The 22,932-nt window shown below is 47.2% G+C and overlaps 2 protein-coding genes and 1 long non-coding RNA gene across 4 annotated transcripts in view; 1 reads left to right on the plus strand and 2 right to left on the minus strand.

Moving 5' to 3' along the window:
• Window positions 1-3,566, minus strand: part of LOC310696816 (uncharacterized protein) — a 155,801-nt gene extending 152,235 nt beyond the window's left edge. Inside the window, exon 1 of one of the 2 annotated variants that reach the window (XR_014520733.1) lies at window positions 337-818. Coding sequence is in view for 1 of the 2 variants with exons in the window: in XM_083482855.1 (XP_083338981.1) it covers window positions 3,490-3,551 (62 nt within the window). In the remaining variant the exon portion in view is untranslated. Of the gene's footprint in view, window positions 1-336; window positions 819-3,489 lie in introns of those variants that run through there. The other variant, XM_083482855.1, reaches the window with a different exon arrangement.
• A 7,311-nt stretch (window positions 3,567-10,877) lies between these two features.
• Window positions 10,878-14,889, minus strand: LOC310696823 (uncharacterized protein). Its single transcript, XM_083482865.1, has 6 exons — window positions 14,813-14,889; window positions 13,676-13,837; window positions 12,029-12,148; window positions 11,564-11,619; window positions 11,414-11,470; window positions 10,878-11,038 (listed from the first exon to the last, which is right to left on the minus strand). Exons 1-6 carry the CDS (start codon window positions 14,834-14,836, stop codon window positions 11,032-11,034), a joined length of 426 nt encoding a protein of 141 aa, XP_083338991.1. The 5' UTR covers window positions 14,837-14,889; the 3' UTR covers window positions 10,878-11,031.
• A 1,489-nt stretch (window positions 14,890-16,378) lies between these two features.
• LOC310696841 lies at window positions 16,379-17,565 on the plus strand. Its single transcript, XR_014520761.1, has 2 exons — window positions 16,379-16,497; window positions 17,195-17,565. It is a non-coding gene; the product is annotated as an uncharacterized lncRNA (long non-coding RNA).
• Window positions 17,566-22,932: the final 5,367 nt, after the last annotated feature.

Below are 22,932 nucleotides of genomic sequence, written 5' to 3' on the forward strand. Positions count from 1 at the left end.
CTTGCAATGTTTTTCGTCTTGCGAAGCACGGTCCGTCGCAACTGCGCCTCTTCAAGCGGCTTTAAAAAAAAAGTGCAAGACGTTTTCATCTTGCGAAGCAAGCCTATAGGGAAATTCGTCTAGCGAAGCAACGCAAAACCGAAAAACCCTTTCGTCTAGCGAGTTTTTCGTCTTGCGAGGCATTCGTCTTGCGGGGCACCACTGTAATAACAATAATATGATAATGATAACTTTGGCAACAGAAATGCCAGCCTTATTTTTATGAAATGGCTTCTCCAGTTGCCTTTTAAAAGAAAAGCCTTCTATTTTCTGCAATTATTCTTCATATCCACCTACCCTTTCCTCTGCTCCTTTGTACATCCAAAGACTTGTTGGTCAAAAGGGAAATAAACTTGATTTCGCCCTTCTTGTTCTTTCATGTATCTTCATTTTCCCTTGGCCTTTCTAGTCATCAGGAGTATCTGCTTTTCTTGATTCTCTTTAAAATCTTCATCTTGGTGTTTTCTTGAGTTTTCAGTTTAAATTTGGCTTGCCTAAGCTTTCTTTTAGGGGCTTTCTCAAAGTCCACAATTTACTCTCCCTGTTTTATAATGATTGCCTCTCCTAACACTTTTTAGGCAGTTACTGAATTAAGGTATCTATCTATCTATCTATCTATCTATCTATCTATCTATCTATCTATCTACAAGCAACATTGAAAATTGCCAACTATGGAGATCCCAAGGGAAAATTTGTTGTATCTCTTTTTAAAGTTGTAAATGACAACTTCAGTGAGACTTCAGCTCTGACCTGTGAGAGGGTTAAAACCAGTATTATAGCCAGGGACAGTCTCACTCACTAGACTCTGGCTCGCTCCTTCCACCACCTGTTGGTCATAAGGGCACATAAAATAGTCCCTTGGCGCATTAATACAGTGGATAAACATGGGTTTGTTTTCAACATGGGATCACTGCGCATGGGGGAGAAATTAGTGCCGGCCCCACTCTTTAATAACAGGGTTGCTGGGGGGCCATCTTGAATAAAATATGGGGGGCGGGCGGGCGGTAAGCCCTGCCCTACATAGTCACATGACCCGCCACACACAATTAAATGGTGATGGCCATCAACAGTTTGGGGGGGTTCACGGCCCCCTCAAATTTGGGGGGGTGTTATGGGCTTAAGAGGAGTTAGCTCCTAAGCCAGGGTATGTCTCATTCCTGGATCAATGTCTTTGTTTGCTTGGCTATGTGTAGAACCTGCTGTGCCTTTTAATGACATTTCCCCCAAGTATCGCACTGATCTGAACATTAAAGATTTTGGTAGACACTGCAGCCAGAGTATGAATTCTTTGAGTGACAGGCAGGAAACTCTCCTCCACAGTGTGCTTTTTTGGGGGTTCTCCTTGGCGGAGGGGCCCCAGGCCCCCAAAATGGATAGCCTATCACTTTAAGAAAATGCTAAGAAATTGTTAACGCTATCTACCTCTATCTCTATCTCTATCTCTATCTCTATCTCTATCTCTATCTCTATCTCTATCTCTATCTCTATCTCTATCTCTATCTCTATCTCTATCTCTATCTCTATCTCTATCTCTATCTCTATCTCTATCTCTATCTCTCTAGCTAGCTAGCTAGCTATATCTATCTATCTATCTATCTATCTATCTATCTATCTATCTATCTATCTATCTATCTATCTACAAGCAACATTGAAAATTGCCAACTATGGAGATCCCAAGGGAAAATTTGTTGTATCTCTTTTTAAAGTTGTAAATGACAACTTCAGCTCTGACCAGTGAGAGGGCTAAAACCAGTATTACTGCCAGGGAGAGTCAGCGGCAGAGGAAGCCGCTCGGGCGCCTGGGGAGCAAGCTGCCCATAGGGGCAGGGCGAGGGAGGGGCGAGGTGTCCATAGGGGCAGGGCGAGGGTGGGGCGAGGTGTCCATAGGGGGCAGGGTGAGGGAGGGGCGAGGTGTCCATAGGGGGCAGGGTGAGGGAGGGGCGAGGTGTCCATAGGGGGCAGGGTGAGGGAGGGGCGAGGTGTCCATAGGGGGCAGGGTGAGGGTGGGGCGAGGTGTCCATAGGGGGCAGGGTGAGGGAGGGGCGAGGTGTCCATAGGGGGCAGGGTGAGGGTGGGGCGAGGTGTCCATAGGGGCAGGGCGAGGGAGGGGCGAGGTGTCCATAGGGGCAGGGCGAGGGAGGGGCGAGGTGTCCATAGGGGGCAGGGTGAGGGTGGGGCGAGGTGTCCATAGGGGGCAGGGTGAGGGAGGGGCGAGGTGTCCATAGGGGGCAGGGTGAGGGAGGGGCGAGGTGTCCATAGGGGCAGGGTGAGGGTGGGGCGAGGTGTCCATAGGGGGCAGGGTGAGGGTGCGGCAAGGTGTCTATAGGGGCAGGGCGCACCGTGGGGCCCCCAGAGTCTGCCTGCCTCCTCCCACTCATTCACCCTACATGGGGGGGGCAGTGGGCGGACCGTTTGGGCAGCGCAGAGCCTTGGGCCCACTGCAGGCCCCGTGGTGAGTGCCGCCCGGCATTTTGTCACCCCCCTCAGTGGGGACACCCGGGACGGCCCCACACATACTGCACCCCCCTTACTCCGCCCCTGGTTGCAGGTGGTGTGGCCAGGCCCCCCCCCCAGTCAAGTACAGTGGTACCTTGGGTTAAGAACTTAATGCGTTCTGGAGCTCCATTCTTAACATCAAACTGTTCTTAACCTGAAGCACCACTTTAGCTCATAGGGCCTCCCACTGCTGCTGTGCCACCGCTGCATGATTTCTGATCTTATCCTGAGGTAAAGTTCTTAACCCGAGGTAATATTTCTGGGTTAGCGGAGTCTGTAACCTGAAGCGTATGCAACCTGAAGCATATGTAACCCGAGGTACCACTGTAAATAAAAATATTTAACTGACCAATTGTGTCACAGGTGACTCAATTCTGCCCCTCACCGGCTGCCGTTTGTCTTTTTCCAGGACACATCCTCTTTTTCAGGGGTAACATTTTTAAATTTTGCCCAAATGTCTGTCTATACTTTCTGGATGAGTCCTAGACAAGACTGGTGAGTGAAGACTTGCTTTCCCCATCTTTTCTCTTCTCCTGCCCCCACCCCCAGCAATATATCTCAGCTTCTATAGCCTACATATAGTAGGAGTATTTAAAATGAGAATTGTCTTGGCGTCCTTTTTTTTTTAATCATATTTATTAAAGTTTCCAAAACACAAAAAAGAAAAAAAATAGAAAAAAATACACCTTTACAATTAAAGCCTTACTTTCATTAACATCTTTCCAGGACTCCCCCCTCCCCCTCCCTATTGTATTCCCCTTTCATTCATTTAGTTCCACAAGCTCTTACTCCCAGTTTAAAACTTTTGCTCTTTGAAATATGGCAACCCTAACTTGCCCCCCCCCCTAAAATAAATCCTGGCTACACCCATGGCAGGTGTTCATAGCAACAGTGCCATTTTGTTGATATAATCAAGGAACAATTACCGTGTACTTAGAAATCTATCCTTTTTACCCTGCCCATTTATCATCACGCTGCTGTGTTGATTCAAACTCCCAGATTGTGCCATTTCCCATACCTGGGAAAAACCAAGATCGTAAAGTGAGGGCCACCCCCCCATTTCCCACCTGACAGCTATTTCCCTTCTGGCAGTGGCTGTCAAAAGAGACCATGGTCAAAGAAGGAATATTGGGGTTGAGATCCACCCCCCCCCAAAGAACCAAAAAATGCGAGCCATGGATCCCTGCTTAGTTTATAACCAATTATAATGATTTCAGAATTAATTAATTTATTTGGTCGCTTATTTTGCCAAAATGGTACACAAATGCTTTTGCACTATTTTTTCGCTACCAGGATGGGGCTTTACAAACCATTGGACCAATGGAGAGACAAGTAACCAATTATTTTTGTTTCCTCTTCTTGGCAGGCCTATTCACACAACATGTGCATGGTTGGTCCTTAATGCAGGAGCCGGGAAGCTGTGACCCTCCAGACGCTGGAAGCCATTGGAAGCATGGTAAAAGTCCAGTCTGTGGTGTCCATTCACAGGTGAAACTGATTGCTGGGCGTTGCAGTGATCTGGTGATGAATATTTGTGTGTGTACCAGCCCTGAAAGCAAACTACAAAACTAAGTACATTTTTCTGCACTAGTTATTTCTGAAACGGTCTTCAAGGACCGCCCCACTTACAGCGCATGGCAGTAATCCCACCCTGGAGGTTACCAGAGCATGGATATCTGGGCAAGACGATCCTGTTTCAGGAACAGCAATGGCTGGCGAGAAGCGCTCTTGGGTCTTTTTACACAAGCACAAAGGTTTCAGCATGTGTGCCTTCAAGAGGGAGCCGCAAGCTACAAGTGTAACTTACGACAAATGCCAAACAGAAATCCAACAGGTGAAGCTTTCACCAGAATGCAAAGGTGGTGACCGAGGTGGGGAAGTTTTGCTTGCTGTTTAAAAGTAGGAGCCTGTCAAAAAGAAAGAAAAAATGCAAATATTGCTATATAAATAGGACTTCAAGGCCGTGCCATCCGTTTTGGCTCTTCGGCCACTTGGCCCCCTCCTCTTCCTCACTGCCAGCTATTAGCTGCTTTCCCCCTGGTGGCAAGAGAGACAGAGAAACGCAGCAATGGGGATGGGGAACCTGTGTCTCTCCAGATGCTGCAAGGACTAAAACTCCCTTTATCCCTGTCCCTCGGCCATGCTGAATGGGGCGGAAGAGAACTGGAGTCCAGCAACACCTGCAGAAACACTCTGATTAAGATTTTGCTTGTGTTTGTGTAATTGATTAATCAATATGGGGAGCTGGCTCAAATATATTTAATCAGTTAACACATACAGACTAAAAGTAAAGCACACTGGACAATTTATTAAAGCACCAGATTCTATGTACATTGTCTTATATCAAGGCAGTCCCAGGCTTGCCTGCTTCTCAGCACACAAAATCTATCAATGTCCAAGAGTATGTCCAGAACACAAAGCGACATCTTGGCTCTAAAGATGGCATGTTCAGCGCCTCCTCTGACATCAGTAGCCCATGGGCAAGTCCAGAGTCCAGCCAAGATTATTGGGAAGCTTCCTGTTGCAACCATCTGTCAAGCCACAGGAGGCCCAAAGAGGTCCATCGTTTCCACCACCAAGGAGAGATGCTCCAGGAAGGAGCTGATGGACACACGCAGAATCCGGGCTTCATCTGCTCTCCATCGACTGCAAAAAAATAATATATATATATATTGTGCAGACTGGAACATAAAATGTCAACACTTGCACTACACTTAAGAGTCCAATGAACATGCCACTCCTTCCGACAATATCCTCATTCTATTCCAGTCCTTGTGCTTCCCTTTTACTCTTGGGCAGACACTGGGCACCTGGTCCAATACATTTGGATGCCAGAAAACATACTGTTTCACTTAATTATTATTATAGCACTACCTGAATGCAAAGTACAGAACAGAGAGGAAGGGAGGAATTATTCTTATTATCCTCCTCCATATTGTATCATCAGCTTGTATAGCACTTTACATAAAATATGAGGGGATAGCTCTCTGCCCTGACAGGCTTACAGTTTAAAATTTGGCTAAACAAGGGAAGGAGAGGGACGTGGGGGCAGGCGAAGGAGGCAATGATTTGACTGACAAGTGCTGAGCTTTAGTTAGAGGCCTGGCTGCTGCAGTGTCCCTGCTTCAAGGGCTTCATGGGAAAGGTGATGGGACGGAGGGCTTGAAGGAAATAAGCGAGGAGGATGCACAGAGGGGTTCTGAGAGGGGGTACCAGGCATATGGGGCACCAGGGAGGAAAAGGCAGAGTTGTTTCGAGGAACAGAAGACGTCTAGACGTTGAGGAGCAAAGATCACAGGCAGAGATGTCTCAGGATACAAGAATGCTGTCCTAAGGATGGGAGAGCATGGCCACAGAGGGCTCTGAAGGAAAGAGCAAGGCGTTTGTGATGCATCCGAGGGAGGAGCATCATGTTATCGGAGTGGTGAGAGAGATGAATGATTTTGGCAGCTAAGTAAGCAAGGGGAGACAACAGAAGGTCGGGGTGCAGAAGGGGCCCAGCTCAGTGGGAGAGCAGCCACTTTGCATGCAGATGGTCAATCCCTGGTCGGTCTGGGAGCTACGCCTGTCTGGCCACCTGAAAAAGTGCAGATGGTCCTGTGCTGAATGGATGGTAGGCAGATTCCTCCGTCCCCAGGAAGTTGTCCTGTGTGCAGAAGCACAAGGATCCAAACGCAGGTCTTGCTCAGCACACCTCTTTATTTTACTTGCACCCCACTCTTCCTCCAAGTTATGCTCAAAACAACCCTGCAGGGTAGGCCAGGCCAAGAAACAGACTCATTCAAAAGGGTTCAGCTCCAAGGGCCTTCTGGCAGTTCCCTCCTGTGAGAAATGAGGTTACAGAGATCCAGGCAGAGGGCCTCCTTGGTGGTGGCACCCGCCCTGCAGAACATTCTCCCATCAGATGTCAAGGAGATAAATAACTAATAAATAATAAAACTGTTGTTGTTGTTTAAACCCTGCTTCAAGTCCAACATGCCATCCATTACGGCGCCACCTTGTCTCTCATCCTCCTGCAGCTTGTGCAGGAGACCTTCCAGCAGGCTGCACCCAGGACTCAGAGCCCACCATCTGCCCCGACTGCCAACACACCTTGCCTCTTGTAGAAGGGGGCGCCTGGCCAATACTCACACATGCAAGGTGTCCTCCGTCACATCCAGTTCCTTGCTGATCCCTTCTTTGCGGGGCTCAGGGTCAGGGGCCAGGGAGCCCAGCGCAATCTGGGCCAATGATGATGATGGGAAAGGGATCTTCAGCTCACTGATGTTGGGGGTAGTGATAAGGAGCATAAAATGTACAATACCCCCCCCCAGGCCCACACTGCCCACCTTTCCAACAAGAGACACACTCTCTTATTCAAAGTCACCTTTGTATTCTATGTTTAATATTTCTGGGAGAGCTTCTAGTCCCTGGTTTTTGACTGTGGAACTCTGACACGGATTAGAATCCCTGCTTCTCCATGACTGTGGATGGGAGAAAACTCAAGACCAATGTTCAAATTGCAGGGTGGAGGGCAGAGGGGCCACTTTTGTGCCGACCTCTTTCGTTTACTTTTTTAAGAGGGGGAAGCAGGGGGAAATGTGTTATAACTAGAACAGGAAGGGGCCCAGGGCACGTGGATTTCATTCAAGGCCTTCCTACCTCTTTCCCTTCACCCCACTCAGTCACCATTCTGTCCTATTTGCAGTTAGGGGTCAAAAAGCATTAAAGGGCTACTTATCCCCATTTCTCTCCTCACAAAGAATCCTGGGCACTGTAGCTTACCCCTCGCAAAGCTACATAATACTATGCGGGTGAAACCCTAGCAACCCATCACCTTGATTTCCCAGCAGCTCTAAAAATGCAACTTAGGTAAAGGTAAAGGGACTCCTGACCATTAGGTCCAGTTGTGGCTGACTCTGGGGTTGTGGCGCTCATCTCGCTTTATTGGCCGAGGGAGCTGCCGTACAGCTTCCAGGTCATGTGGCAAACCAGAGCAGCGCACGGAAATGCTGTTTACCTTCCCGCCGGAGCGGTCCCTATTTATCTGCTTGCACTTTGACGTGCATTCGAACTGCTAGGTTGGCAGGAGCAGGGACCGAGCAATGGGAGCTCACCCTGTTATGGGGATTCGAACCGCCAACCTTCTGATTGGCAAGCCCTAGGCTCTGTGGTTTAACCCACAGCGCAACTCGCGTCCCATTCAGAAATGCAACTTAGCACATGTGCAATTCATTCAAATGCATGTGGTGGGTCTGCGCTTAGAGTCCCTTCAGCAACACCCTGGCAAGTGACCAGGGACTCCGGCCCCCGCCCCCCCCCCCAGCAAGAGTACTCAACCTTCCGGATCCTAATCGCACTTCTCATCTGAACCTACAGCCCAGGACCCGTTTCTATTTTATTTGTACGGTGTCCATCCGGGTTTCAGTTGCAGGACTGGGCGAGGCTTTTGCACTTCTGGCACGTCAGAGGCGGGTATTTGGGCAGGAGCTGAAATCCCCTTTCGATCTGCCAGCGGGGAAACCCATTTCCAGCGCCCTTGCCCCTCCTGCCTCTTTCCTGAGAGGCGCTTGCCAGAGGCGCCTTGACGCAAAAGCAAGTCCCGCTTCCGCCAGGCAGGATGAGGCCGCACCGGGGCAGCCGGGGCCTGATCCTCTCGCCCCGCGATCCCGGCGCTGCCCTCCCCCCCCCCCGGAAAGGAGGCCCCGAGCAGGGATTCCCACCCCTCTTGGAAACAGGGAAGGGGGGGGGACCGCGATGCCTCCCTCCAAGGGACCCAGGCGTCCGAGAGCCCAGCCCGCCCCCTCCTCCGGGGCGCAAAGCTGCTTCTTTTCCGCCGGATACAAGGCGAGGCCTGGCCGGGACACAGCGCTCCCTCCGGCCGCCGCCGCCGCCGCTCCTTCCATCGCCGCCGCCGCCTCCCCCTCCTCCCCCCGGGGCGGATCCCAGGGAGCGGCCGGCCCACGTGGGGGGATCCTTCGGAATCCACCGGCCTTAGCTGCAGCAGCGTCCGAGAGGAGGCGGCGGGGAGCAACAGGCGCTTATGAATATTAGAGGGCAAGAGTGTTAACGGAAAAATCCGAGGGCTCTCTTGGACAAAACAAAGACACCAACCAGGATAACTTGGAGCAAAACAGCAGCCTGTAGGCTTGGCCTTTATTGAACTGTTGCAACAGGGTATTCCCTTCACTTGCAAGAGAGAGGAAAAGACCCAGAACAATGGGCTGCAAGACCTTATAAAAACTTTTGAAATTCCCCTCCTCTAGGTCAAGCCCACCCCCAGAAACATCATGCATACATTACAGAAAGGAGGGGTTGACATCATGCATACATTACAGAAGGGGTTGACATCATGCATACATTACAGAAAGGAGGGGTTGAGGGAGGAATTGTGGTGGTAACCTGAGCGTCCAGTCACCTGGCCTTCCCCCTGCCCATGAGTCACTTCCAGGAGACAAAGGAGAGTTTGCAGTTTCCTGCCCCCAGAGGGAAGATCTGATCATTGTCCTTTGTTTCAGTCTGTTCTGAATCCACTACCATATGCAAGTTCTTTGTCATTATGATTGTCTTCTGTCTGGGGTTATCAGGGCTCCTGTGGATGTGCTGGTATGCTGAAGAGATTATGGCTGACCAGAAACCAAGCCACCCTTCCTTTGATAGTAAAATAAAAATGGAACAGTGCAAAATAAAAATGGAACAGTGCAAATCTGATGTATGGTTGATTTTCTATGAATTTATAACAGAAATGTGGCGTATGTAGTGTGTGAGTGTGAGTGTGTGTGAAGTTTGTGCAAACAGAATGATTGGGGTGGGGGGGTTCCTGCTACAGAGACCCAATGTGTGGAGGGTTGGGGTTTGCTTTCGTTTTTAATCTATTTTGTTGGTTTTTCCGCAGAAGAGCAATAAACACAAAAGCAAAACTTGTCACTCGGCCAATCACTTTTTGTATAAAGTACAGTAATCCCGCGATTTAAGTGCATTTAACTTGCACGTATTCAGCTTTCTACGCTCACCAGTTGTTGTTGTTTAATAAAAGGGTTTGAAAGGATCTGGGGGAAAAGACTTTGGCAATCTGGCACACCATTGCACCCAATGTGTTTTGACTACACGCGATTTTGGCTTTAGGTGCGATTCCCAGAATGCAAGCCCCAGGTAAGTCGCGGGCTTTCTGGTCCACATAACCAGAGCCGGCCCCTGAGGAGACAGGGCAAAGCACCCGCTTCAGGCGGCGAAAAAGCAAGAGGCAGCGCTCTGCCCACCCCTTCTGCCACCTTGTGGAAGGCTCCCTCCTCTGGCTGAGCTGGGCAACGGGGGAGTCCTCCTTTTTTCTTTTTTCAATTTTTTTTATTCAAAATTATAACAAGACATATTATCCAAAAACATATCATCCTTGTCCCCCCCCCCCCATTTTTCCTTCCCCCCTCCCACATGTGGGAAACGTTGCAAAATGCACTTCTGGCCCTCCTGAAGATCTGGGTGGATAGTTCTTCTGATGCCTGGGTATCCCTGACTTGCAGTGGCTCTGGAAGGATCTTTCTTAGCAGCCCTGTCTGGAAATGCCTGGGACCCCTCCTCCTGCATACAAAGCCTGCACTCTCAAACGGAGCTACAGCCCTCCCCCAACGTGCACTTACTAGGGAGTAAATCTTTGGAAGCGCTCATACTTCCTTCAAAGTAAACTTACTTAGGGTCAAACTGCATTCCTCATGATCAGGAGAAAACAAAAGGGCCTAAACCTAGATAACCCCAATTGCAGAAATTGGACACGTCTTTGCTTAGAGTGGCCATTGACACTTGGCCAAAGGAATGGACACCAATTTGCATATGCTGTGTGTAAATGCCCATATAAAAATATTAGTAGTTTGTATCCTACTACGTCATAGTCACTAGAACCACTAACTTAGCTGAATATGTATTACCCTGAGTATGACTGATGTGTTAGGTCACCCTATAATTCTACATGGGAATATTATACATCTCACTGTAGTGGGGAAGACTGTGGCCTGGGTGGTTGTGCTTAGTCTGCTGCCAAGGTGCTATCTGTTGATGGGCGACTTCAGTGCCCCTACTCTTCCTTCTGTATCTTTCAGCCAGACCTGGAATGCCTGGCCATTCAAACAGAGGACACCTTCATACAGAGAACTGTCACCTGTCCACATCTTAAGCCTCTGATAGCCCTGAAAATTGACAACTGTCTTCTGTAAAATAGGACACCTGAGCATCTTATATTTGCTTTTCCTCTTCTGCTAATGAGTGAATGTCATGCCATTTCCTCTTCCATCCCAGCCTTTTCCACATTCTGAATAATCTAAATAGGATCTGTTTGTTTGTATAGGTTACTTTCTAAACAAACAATGCAAAAATAAGAGACAGTCTTTTATATATATACAGTATAGATAAAAGAAGTAAGTATTTTGTTCCCTATGGCAAGGAGTGCTAGGATGGGAAGCATCCATGTAATCCACCTTGTCTTAGACACACACCAGTGATGCATCAGAGGAGCACTTTGCGCTTCACTTAGTTCTTAAGGGAGGAGAGAGAGAGAGAGAGAGGTTGCATTGGAAGTAAGCAGGGACACCGCAGGGGCTTGAACCCCGTCCTGGAAACCAGGAGCGCCAACCACCAGCGTCTTTTGCTTTTTTTTGGCCAATGCAACAAGGTGAAAAGCAAAACCTGAGAGAACACTCTGAATACAGAATGTTCTCTCAGGAAAAAAGAAAACCCTTAAGAATTATGAAGTTGCAGACAGAACACAATCAAGGTTTGATCCCTTGCCATTAGCAAAGGGTATTCACCTAGATGTGTTTACGTCACAGAGTGCCATGTTGACTGACATTAATTTGCAAGGCAGAACAGAGAGACTGGTTCCAGTCTTCAAACTCCGCCTTTATGCTCACCTTTTTTGTTAGTCCCTCCGAAGTGTGAATTCATGGGCCTGGAAGTTCCTTCTGCTGGTCTGTGAAAAGCAATCTGGACTCATTAGTTTGTCCCCGGCCCTTTCCTGCCAATTCCAGAGAAATGTTTTTGGAACCCAGCTGTTCTTACTGACCTGACTTCTGCAGGAAGAGCTGGCTTCACCTGAGTGTGGTGGGCTCTTGGACAAAACTGTGAAGAGATCAAGCGAGGGGAAATGGAGAAGCCAGCACAAAAGGATTGTACTGAAAAAGATCACTGAATTGTGGAGTGTGAAGTTCACTTGCCGTTAAGTTTCCTGAAGGCTTGCAAAATTCTATTTCTTGCGTCCCTGAGATGCACCTGGAAGAGACTATGGTCTTCAGCAGCCCTCCCCTCCAGACACAGGAGCAAAAACAGCCGGTTACCTAAAGCAGCGCAGTCAAGACGCAGGTGTCTCTCAATCCTGCACTGCAGATGTTCACTTGATGCATCAAGAGCTCTGACACTGCCTCTTACTTGTCAGTCGAGCAGATCTGGTTCTGGCACAGGTAGCTCTGTGAGGTCTGTAAAAAAAAGAGCTGGAACCAAACAAGGATGGCTGCCCCACCCAAAGATGTACCTTATTGTGTGGTGATGGCACAGGAAGGGGCCTCCCCTGCAGTGGTGTCCCGACAAGAGAAGTCCCTCCAGGTAGAAGCACAGAGAGCGACTGCATCAGGCTTTCGAGTTTGCAGCTATTCTGAAACAGGGATTGAATAACCAACATTGCTCAATACAAGCTCTTTGGAATATTTAGTTTGCATACAGTATTTGATGTATGATTCCATTTAGAGCCTACCTTTTCTCCATCAGGCTCAGGGTGCTTGAATGGTCCCCCTCACTGCGACCTGAAAGAATCTTTGTACAAAGAGTTGCAGGCAGAACACAACAGAGATTTTCTCCTCAGCCAAGCACAAGATACTCACCTAGTTGACCTTCAGTCAGAAGACACACAACTGTATTGCTGCCATAATTACTATAGAGCATTTAGAGATCACTTGTTAGTTATTAGTGCCTACCGCTACCTCTGATAATTCAAAATTCTTTTTTATTAGAAGCTACGATTACAGTTGAAGGTATTTAAGTATTTTAGTATTTCATGGAAACCCAGCAACTATCAATCCTATCGTGCAAGTTTTCACCAAAAAGACAGCAATACAATTTGGGTCAAATTAAATTTCTAATTAAGTCTCAGCATTTATGGATATGTTCCCTGCATTAAGCAATCATACATGTATCCCAGGCAAAGAAAATTGGGAGCTACATGCCTCCTTTATCTACAGGATTGAAGGGTACAGACTTCTGTTCCAAAACGTTTCACAAATGTGGGTTATTATGAATTTGTGTGGCCCTCTCTGGTCATTAGTGGAACAATCAGCCACTCCCTTATGTATGAGTAAAAATGGCCAGAGAGTCGGGATTCATAAGATTTCAAATATTTTCTCAGTCATTTCAGCCTTACCATTAGCAGGCAACATTTTCTGCCCTTTATGTACAGGAAAAAATGGTCACGGCTCAGCCTTCCTAATTGTGAATATGTTTGTGCTTAAATGTTTGCTGCACTTTTTTTGCTTAAAAATGGCTGGCAAAATGGTGAAAACCTCTACTCACTCCAAGGCCTCTACCAGGCCGCCTCTACCAATGCCATGAGTAGATTCGCCCTCAAAATGCCTTATTTGCTTTTTCACACTGAAATCAGCAAGGCAACTGTTACAGACGAAAGAAGCAGTTTGATGCATCAGCTTTTAAAATGGGTATTCTAAATCGGTATTCTACCTTAGGAACAGAATTACTGGTGAGGATCCAAAATGCTGGCATGTTTGGAACCTTTTGGATTTATACACTTCGGAAGGAACAAAAACTCAACAATATTTTGGTGACCCTCTTCTGAAGTAAATACAATTTGTTTGGCTTCAGATGCCCAATGCCACAACTTTCAAGCCTGCTGCTCAAGAGGGCTCATTATTCTACTCCTTGGAAACCACATTATACATAAAATGAAGTTCTTCCCATTAGCGAAGGAGCTTATCTATAGTCCCCAAGAAGCTATCACAAAATGGCTGCAAAGCATTTTTGTCAACAAGGCAATCTGAGCTAACATGAAATTAAATGGAACTATGTTGTCTTCTGCGCCTCTGCTTTGCTCTTTAGCACATGCACAGCTTTCTTTCCCCCTGGATCCCCCTACCCGTCTCACTTCTAAGTCTTACCTGTCTTAAAATCTTACCCATTTTGGTTTTTCCAACTTCTGGAGTGAGGTTCTGGAGCGAGTGGTTGCAGACCAGATCCAGGTGCTCTTGGAAGAAGCTGCTTTTCTGGCTCCATTTCCATCAGGGTTTAGGCCTGCTTTTGGCACAGAAACGGCCTTGGTCGCCCTGTACGATGACCTCTGTTGATGGAGAGACAAGGGAAGGCGCTCAGTGACCCCCAGTGCCTTCCATCAGCTACGACTTCATCTCCACCTAATAATAATAATAATAATAATAATAATAATAATTTATTATTTATATCCCGCCCATCTGGCTGAGTTTCCCCAGCCACTCTCGGCGGCTCCCAATCAGTGTTAAAAACAGTACAGCGTTACATATTAAAAACTTCCCTGAACAGGGCTGCCTTAAGATGTCTTCTGAATTTCAGGTAATTATCTCTTTGACATCTGAAGGGAGGGCGTTCCACAGGGCGGGCGCCACTACCGAGAAGGCCCTCTGTCTGGTTCCCTGTAGCCTCACTTCTTGCAATGAGGGAACCGCCAGAAGGCCCTCGGCGCTGGATCTCAGTGTCCGGGCTGAACGATGGGGGTGGAGACGCTCCTTCAGGTATACTGGACCGAGGCCGTTTAGGGCTTTAAAGGTCAGCACCAACACTTTGAATCGTGCTCGGAAACGTACTGGGAGCCAATGCAGATCTCTCAGAACCGGTGTTATGTGGTCCCAGCGCCCACTCCCAGTCACCAGTCTAGCTGCCGCATTCTGGATTAATTGCAGTTTCTGGGTCACCTTCAAAGGTAGCCCCACGTAGAGCGCATTGCAGTAGTCCAAGCGTGAGATAACCAGAGCATGCACCACTCTGGCGAGGCAGTCCACGGGCAGATAGGGTCTCAGCCTGCGTACCAGATGGAGCTGGTACACAGCTGCCCTGGACATGGATTTAACCTGCGCCTCCATGGACAGCTGTGAGTCCAACATGACTCCCAGGCTGCACACCTGGTCCTTCAGGGGCACAGTTACCCCATTCAGGACCAGGGAATCCCCCACACCAACCCGCTCCCTGTCCCCCAAAAACAGTACTTCTGTCTTGTCAGGATTCAACCTCAATCTGTTAGCCGCCATCCATCCTCCAACCGCCTCCAGACACTCACACCTACCCTTTCCTCTGCTCCTTTGTACATCCAAAGACTTGTTGGTCGAAAGGGAAATAAACTTGATTTCGCCCTTCACGTTCTTTCATGTATCTTTGTTTGCCCTTGCCTTTCTAGTCATCAGGTATATCTGCTTTTCTTGATTCTCTTTAAAATCTTCATCTTGGTGTTTTTTATGAGTTTTCTATCTATCATCTACAAGCAACATTGAAAATTGCCAACTATGGAGATCACAAGTGAACATTTTTTGTCTCTCTTTTTAAAGTTGTAAAGAACAACTTCAACTCTGACCAGTGAGAGGGTTAAAACCAGTATTATAGCCAGGGACAGTCTCACTCACTAGACTCTGGCTCGCTCCTTCCACCACCTATCAGTCACAAGGACACATAAAATAGTCCCTTGGCGCATTAATACAGTGGATACCAATGGGTTTGTTTTCAACATGGGATCACTGCGCATGGGGGAGAAATTAGTGCCGGCCCCACTCTTTAATAACAGGGTTGCTGGGGGGCCAACTTGAGTAAAATATAGGGGGTGGAGGGCAGTAAGCCCTGCCTTACATAGTCACATGACACGCCACACACAATTAAATGGTGATGGCCATCAACTTGGGGGGGGGGGTTTCCCGGGCCCTCAAATATTTTTAGGGGGGGGTTATGGGCTTATGAGGAGTTAGCTCCTAAGCCAGGGTATGTGTCATTCCTGGATCAATGTCTTTGTTTGCTTGGCTATGTGTAGAACGTGCTGTGCCTTTTAATGACATTTTGCCCAAGTATCGCACTGATCTGAACATTAAAGATTTTGGTAGACACTGCAGCCTGAGTTTGAATTCTTCTTTGAGTGACAGCCAGGAAACTCTCCTCCACAGTGTGCTTTTTTGGAGGTTCTCCTTGGGGGAGGGGCCCCAGGCCCCCAAAATGGATAGCCTATTGCTTTAAGAAAATGCTAAGAAATTTAAAGCTATCTGCGCCTCTCTCTCTCTCTCTCTCTCTCTCTCTCTCTCTCTCTCTCCAAGCAACATTTAAAATTGTCTACTATCGAGATCACAAGTGAAAATTTGTTGTAACTCTTTAAAGTTGTAAATGACAACTTCAGCTCTGACCAGTGAGAGGGTTAAAACCAGAATTATAGCCAGGGAGAGTCAGTGGCGGAGGAAGCTGCTCGGGCGCCTGGGGAGCAGCTGCCCATGGGGTAGGGCGACGTGTCCATAGGGGGCAGGGCAAACCGTGGGGCCTCCAGAGTCTGCCTGCCTCCTCCCACTCAGTCGCCCTTCAGCTGGGGGGGGGGGCAGTGGGCAGACCTTTTGGGCAGCACAGAGCCTGCGAACACCTGAGCCACCACGTCTCTCCCAGGAGCTGCCGGCCCCCGTGGTGAGTGCCGTCCGGCAATTTGTCACCCCCCTGAGTGGGGACACCTGGGGCGGCCCCACACCTAAAGTACCACCCTTCCTCCATCCCTGGTTGCAGGTGGTGGGGCTGGGGGTTCGGGGGAGAACTGCCTCCCCAATCAAGTAAATAAAAAAAATACTTAACTGACCAATTGTGTCTCAGGTAACTCCATTCTGCCCCCCCTCCCCCGGTTGCCGTGTGTCCTCTTTTTCCAGGACACATCCTCTTTTTCAGGGGTAACATTTTTAAAATTTGCCCAAATGTCTCTGGCTATACTTTCTGGATGAGTCCTAGACAAGACTGGTGAGTGAAGACTTGCTTTCCCCATCTTTTCTCTTCTCCTGCCCCCCCCCCAGCAATATATCACAGCTTCTATAGCCTACGTATAGTAGGAGTATTTAAAATGAGAATCTTCATGGTGTCCTCTTTTTTGCTCTTTGAAATATGGCAACCCTAACTTGCCCCCCCCTAAAACAAATCCTGACTACACCCATGGCAGGTGGTCATAGCAACAGTGCTACCTTAATTTGTTGATATAATCAAGGAACAATTACCATGTACTTAGAAATCTATCCTTTTTACCCTGCCCATTTATCATCACGCTGCTGTGTTGATTCAAACTCCCAGATTGTGCCATTTCCCATACCTGGGTAAAATCAAGATCGTAAAGTGAGGGCCTCCCTCCATTTCCCACCTGACAGTTACCGGTATTTCCATTCTGGCAGTGGCTGTCAAAAGAGACCATGGTCAAAGAAGGAATATTGGGGTTGAGATCCACCCCCCCAAAAGAACCAAAAAATGCGAGCCATGGATCCCTGTTTAGTTTATAACCAATTATAATGATTTCAGAATTAATTTATTATTATTTGGTCGCTTATTTTGCCAAAATGGTACACAAGTTTTTTTGCACCATTTCTTCCCTGCTGGGATGGGGCTTTGCAAACCATTGGACCAACGGAGAGACAAGTAACCAGTCATTTTTGTTTCCTCTTCTTGGCAGGCCTATTCACACAACATGTACATGGTTGGTCCTTAATGCAGGAGCCGGGAAGCTGTGACCCTCCAGACGCTGGAAGCCAACTCCCATCATCAGCCCCAGGCAGCAGGGATGAGGGAAGCTGTAGGCCAACAACAACAACTCACACCTCAGAATACTGTGGTTTTGTTCCCACAATGTTTGTCGCTAGACACTGTAACATTAGAGGATGAATTGCTTGTGTGAATCAGCTGTCTTGGGTTTAAGTTCATATATGAGACATGCGAAAACAAAGGAAAGACCGTAATTCTGTGAGCAGGGTCCACATTGTTTTAGCAAATGTTAGAGAGAAAACATTAGACACTTTATAATGAAAATAAAAACCCTCTCCATAATTTCGTTTCTCTGCATTTACCTGCTGAATGTGCAAACAGATTTCATTGAGGGGAAACAATATTGCATTTGAAGCATGGTAAAAGTCCAGTCTGTGGTGTCCATTCACAGGTGACACTTACTGATGGGTGTTGCAGTGATCTGGTGATGAATATTTGTGTGTGTACCAGCCCTGAAAGCAAACTACAAAACTAAATACTTGTTTCAGGAGTCAAGTCCCCACCACATGAACCTAGACATGCTAACATCTTCTTTTGGACTGATACTGTGGAAATATGGGGGCTTTTCTGTTTTGTCAAAACTTGCTTTTTATGGATTTTACCTGAAACAAATAAATATGCTACCACTTGCTCTGAGACCTGGGGAAAGGACACAATATAAATAAAACATCATCAGTTTACATAGCAATGTGCTATCTTTGTTTCTAACCGGAATGCACCTTCCTTCAAATGCCATCTGTTGTTTTCCCCTTTGGGCCCAAACTATCTATAGCTCTGTGCCTTGGTTTCTTTTCTGTATTACAAGAAACACTTCCCGGCATGTTGGGAGATGTGCCAAGTCGTTTCTCATCATCAGGACTCTTTGAACCAATGGGGATGGCAACAGAATTGCCACCACGTCCTGAGCTTTTGACAGCTGTACAGCAGGCAGCAATCCAACAGGCAGAGTGTTTGCTGGCATATGGATGTGCCAGTGAAGAAAACAGTGTTTGTCTGAGTTTATGCATGGCATGCAGTAGTTAAGGAAGAGGGTGGTTGGCAGCATTAGGTGGCACGAGAACTGGCATATCTTTAGTTCAGCATCAGATTCATAATGGGCATGTTAAAGTTATGACAATGACTTACATATCATTCCTAACTGTATACTCAGTTCACACATGTATGTACATCAGTGGTGGGTAACTCAAGCTCTCTGCAGCTGAAGATACAGTGGTGCCTCGCAAGACGAAAAGAATCCGTTCTGTGATTCTCTTCGTCTAGCGGTTTTTTCATCTTGTGAAGCAAGCCCATTGAAGGATTAGCGGATTAGCGCTATTAGAGGCTTTTAGTGGCTTATCTGCTGATCGGATCAGCTGATAAGCGGCTTAGCGGCTTAGAAAAGGGGGGGGGGGAGGAAAAAAAACCAGCAGGAACTCGCAAGGCATTGTCGTCTTGCGAAGCAAGCCCATAGGAAATTCGTTTTGCGAAGCACCTCCAAAACGGAAAACTCTTTCGTCTAGCGAGTTTTCCATCTTGCGAGGCATTCGTCTTGCGGGGCACCACTGTATAAGCTGACTGCTCACCTCTATTGAAAGCATTGTGGTGATATGCAAGTTCTGGTTGCATTCTTATTTCTTCTCATACATGCAAGTTATGACGGGATGCGGTAGTGCTCAAATAGTAAACATGTATGCCCCAGCTTTTGAGGCCTTACAGCAGAATGCATGGATGGCTACAGGAAAAATGGTTTCGTCTGTGATTATCTGCCTGCGACAGCTCTTCACATGTAATCACTAATCCATACTGCACTGGTCACATTTACATTGTACACTTAAGGCACTACCATAACAAGTCTTACTAGGAACTGTAATCTGTTAAGGGTGCTGAGAATTGTTAGGAAACCCTGCCCTGAGCTAGAGTCCAGTGCCCTTAACAAATTCCCAGTTCCCAGGATTGTTTGGGGGAAAGCTATGACTGTTAAAGTGCTTTAAATGCTTGCAAATAATTATGTTCTGCCTGTAGAGTTTGATCTGTGAGGATGCAGACACATACCCAACGCTACAATTCTGTTATTCTATTCTGTATGCAAGTTCACAGTGGATGCCACAGAGGTAAACATTCAGGTGCCAACCTGTACTTGGAGGCTCCATTGATTATTGTGAAACTTGCTTTTCAGTAAATGAGTTTCCAGGAGAAATCTGCTTGCCTCCTTGGCTCATATAGTCAGTGATATGCTATCCTTGTAATATGTGTATGCAGTGCTTCCCCCCCCCAAATGTTTAGGGGTACTCTCATTTTGACTCAAGAAAATCACCATTTTATAGTTCAAATCAGGGAAAAGAAATACAGTAAATGGACAAAAGTACAAAGATTCACAAAATGTTTAGGGGTATGTGTATCCCCAGAAAAAAAGCACTGTGTGTATGCAAAACACTGTGTGTATGCAGAACACACAAAAAGTACAATCAGAAGGAAGCATGTGTTTGCTATATTTCTGCCTTTAATCATTTTCATTGGAGAAAATGGAGTTGCCCGCTCAGCTTTGGGTACATAATGCTGCATACTATTTGAAGTTTTTCGTTTATTCCTTCCTTAAGCTGTGTGGGCTGGGCTAGAAGTTTCGTTTTCAGAGCTCACTGTTGTAAAACGAAAGCCAAGGTTTTCAGTATTCAAAGCAGCTTGCAAAAAAAAAACATGGGTTTTTTTGTGTAGGTGCTATAGCTTTCCCTTCCATTTAGATCCTCAACAAGGAAGAAAATTCCATTCACTTCCTCTGCAACCAGGGCATTTCATTCATTTGAAGAGCACACATTTAATTGTGGAGGGTTCCCTGTTCAGAATTCCCCAGGCCCCAGAATTCCCTTTCTCCCCAACACTCAGCTGGCATTTCGTGGCCACTGGGCATGCTGAATCTTCTTTGACCTGTTTGGGGGATTTCCCCTCTCCATTTGGGTTTTCTGTGTTTTAATTTTCTCTGTATGTGATAGACATGCTTGTCCTCAATGCTAGGTACAATCATTTCATTTCTCCACTTACGCCACTGGGCAGTTCTCGCATCCGTTCCTCCCTGGGGAAATTTGTAAATAGCATCTCAGTGTGAATCAGGAACTGACCTTTCCAGACAATGAGATTGTGCTCTCTAAACTTTTTATGACTGTGTCTCTTTCTCCCCCCACCCTCATCCATGCCACTCTATTCTATTTCCCCCTCTCCCCACACTGGCTTTCAGCTCCCCCAACAATCAATCAGTCCTATGTGGCCACAGAGCATGCTCTGTCCTACGGTTCTGGATTCCCAAGCCTTTTTGTCCCTGGTTTGTGCACTTCTGCAAGACTTGGGTTCCCAAAAGGCGGCTGCTACCTCTCTCTTAGTTGGGGGAGAGATGCTGTTTAGGATACAATAAACAATAGCACTCACAGCATGCAACATCAGAAATAGAATGATGAGAAGAGACCTGCTAGATCCGATCAAAAGCTCTCTATAATTCAGCATCCTCTTCCCAAACGTAGCCAGCCAAATGCTTCTGGGCAGCCCACAAGCAAAGCATGAAGGCATAACACCAATTTCCTGCCATTGCTCTGCAAGCCGCTGATATTCAGAGGTATTTTACTACTGAATATGGAGGCTCCATTTAGCTGAGGAGTGAGGAAACCTGTGCCCTTCCACATGTTGTTGGACCACAGTTCCCATCATCCCTGACCACTTGGCCATGGTGGCAGGGTTGATGGCCGTGGGAGCTCAGCAGCACCTTAGAGGACACAGGTTCCCCTTCCCAGCTCTAGCCATTAGCAGAACCATAATTCCCAGTTCTCTTCCACTATTGAGCTGTGCAAAGGTTTGCCTTCTGTTAATAGTGCAGAATTACCTCCCTCCTTTAGACTCCAATATCTGCAGTGATGCCAGCCCAACAGTGCCTAACCTTGAGATGCAGGGCTCACTCCCCCACCAAACAGCAGCAGCAGCCAAGCATATGCCTTTGAATGTACACAGCACACATTTCCCTCCCCATTGTTTAGGCCGAGCCTGCCTGCACACGTCAGAAATCAGGGTGCAGAGCAATCACAAAGACAGCAACTCAGCACTGCACAGCTGGCTGTTTTGCTTTGGAAGGGAACCACTGAAGGCCACGTAACAAAAATAATTGCTGGGCGAGCACAGAGCCTCCAACTGGCCCTGAGCATCTCCTGACTTTATTACACACACAGCAGCTGCTTCTTCTTCCAAAGCCTACTGGCAAAGGGCACTTGATCATCCCACCCTCCCAGTATGAACAACAAAAACAAGGGGAAAGAGTTGTCAAAATTAAAGGAAGCTTATTCTTCTAACAAGGATGTTTGCTACCCACACTGGGAAGAAAGGTGTTAAAGAACTGTCTGTTTGCATTCTAGTTCACATGGATGGGAGTGAATGAAGAGGCAGAGCCAACTGTTTTGATAGCTTCTATTTAACTCAAAATATAATCCCTGTTAAAATTAGTTGCAGTGTCATAGGGCCAAGAGAAACCCCACCAGCCCTTTCTCCCATAACCCCTGATGCCACTGCTGGCACATCTCTGCTGCTGCTTCACATACCCCCCGATGTATCCAGCCTCCCTAATCTTACATCTCTGTAAATTATGTTATTGCTAGCCACCATCACCACCCCTCCTCCTCCTCTCAGGCTCTCTTGGCCTGACCTTATGCCTGAGAGTTAAGTATTTCATGTGAAATGTGCTATATTTTAAGTTTATGGCATGGTTAATTGGCTTGCGCCTTAATCCAAATAAATCTGAACTTGAACTTTTGCCTTTTCACTTCACAGGAACAATGTTCATGAATACCTTGCAGAATCCAGATTGTTCATTGTCTAAGTCCGAGAGCATAGATTAATAATATTGTGCCAACATCCGTCTATGGTGTTGACTACCCAAGTGGCAACATCTTGGCATAGATCTGGAGTGAGGAATCGGTTCTCCTCTGCCCCCAATATGTTGCTGGACTCCATCAGCCCCAGCCAATGAGGCCAATGGTTAGGGATGATAGGAGCTGGAGTCCAGCAACATCTGGAGTGGCAGATGTTAGCCCTGATTCCCACTGCAGTATGGGCTATACCAGGGGTAGGCAACCTAAGGCCCAGGGGCCGAATGCGGCCCAATCGCCTTATCAATCCGGCCCACGGACAGTCCGGGAATCAGCATGTTTTTACATGAGTAGAATGTGTCCTTTTATTTAACATGCATCTCTGGGTTATTTGTGGCCCATCACATGGTCTGAGAGACGGTGGACTGGCCCACAGCTGAAAAAGGTTGCTGACCCCTGGGCTATACACTGTAAGTAAGTAAGTAGAACTTGTAAGTAAGACCTGAAACAAAGAGATCAACGACTGGACTTTCCTGTGTGTTTATTCACCTACTTGAAAAGCAAAGATACTGGGAGAAATGGGAGATTGTTTCCCAGATCTAAATTACCCTATCTAGACACACAAACACCAAAGATGCTATGATCCCCACAGTGCTGAAGAGGGGAGAAAGAGAGGCTTGCCTTTTCTTGCTGGGGATGCTCAAAGCACATTTTGGGCAGGGAGATTTAGAACTGACAGCATTGCTGGTGGGATAGGGGCTGGTCACTCTCTCCCCTCCCCAGAGCCATGGCTTTGATGACACGCATAGCTCTCTGCAGCTGCTTTTAAGTG

This window comes from Podarcis liolepis (assembly GCF_965112155.1).
Source record: "Podarcis liolepis genome assembly, chromosome: 17".
Lineage (NCBI taxonomy): Eukaryota > Metazoa > Chordata > Lepidosauria > Squamata > Lacertidae > Podarcis > Podarcis liolepis.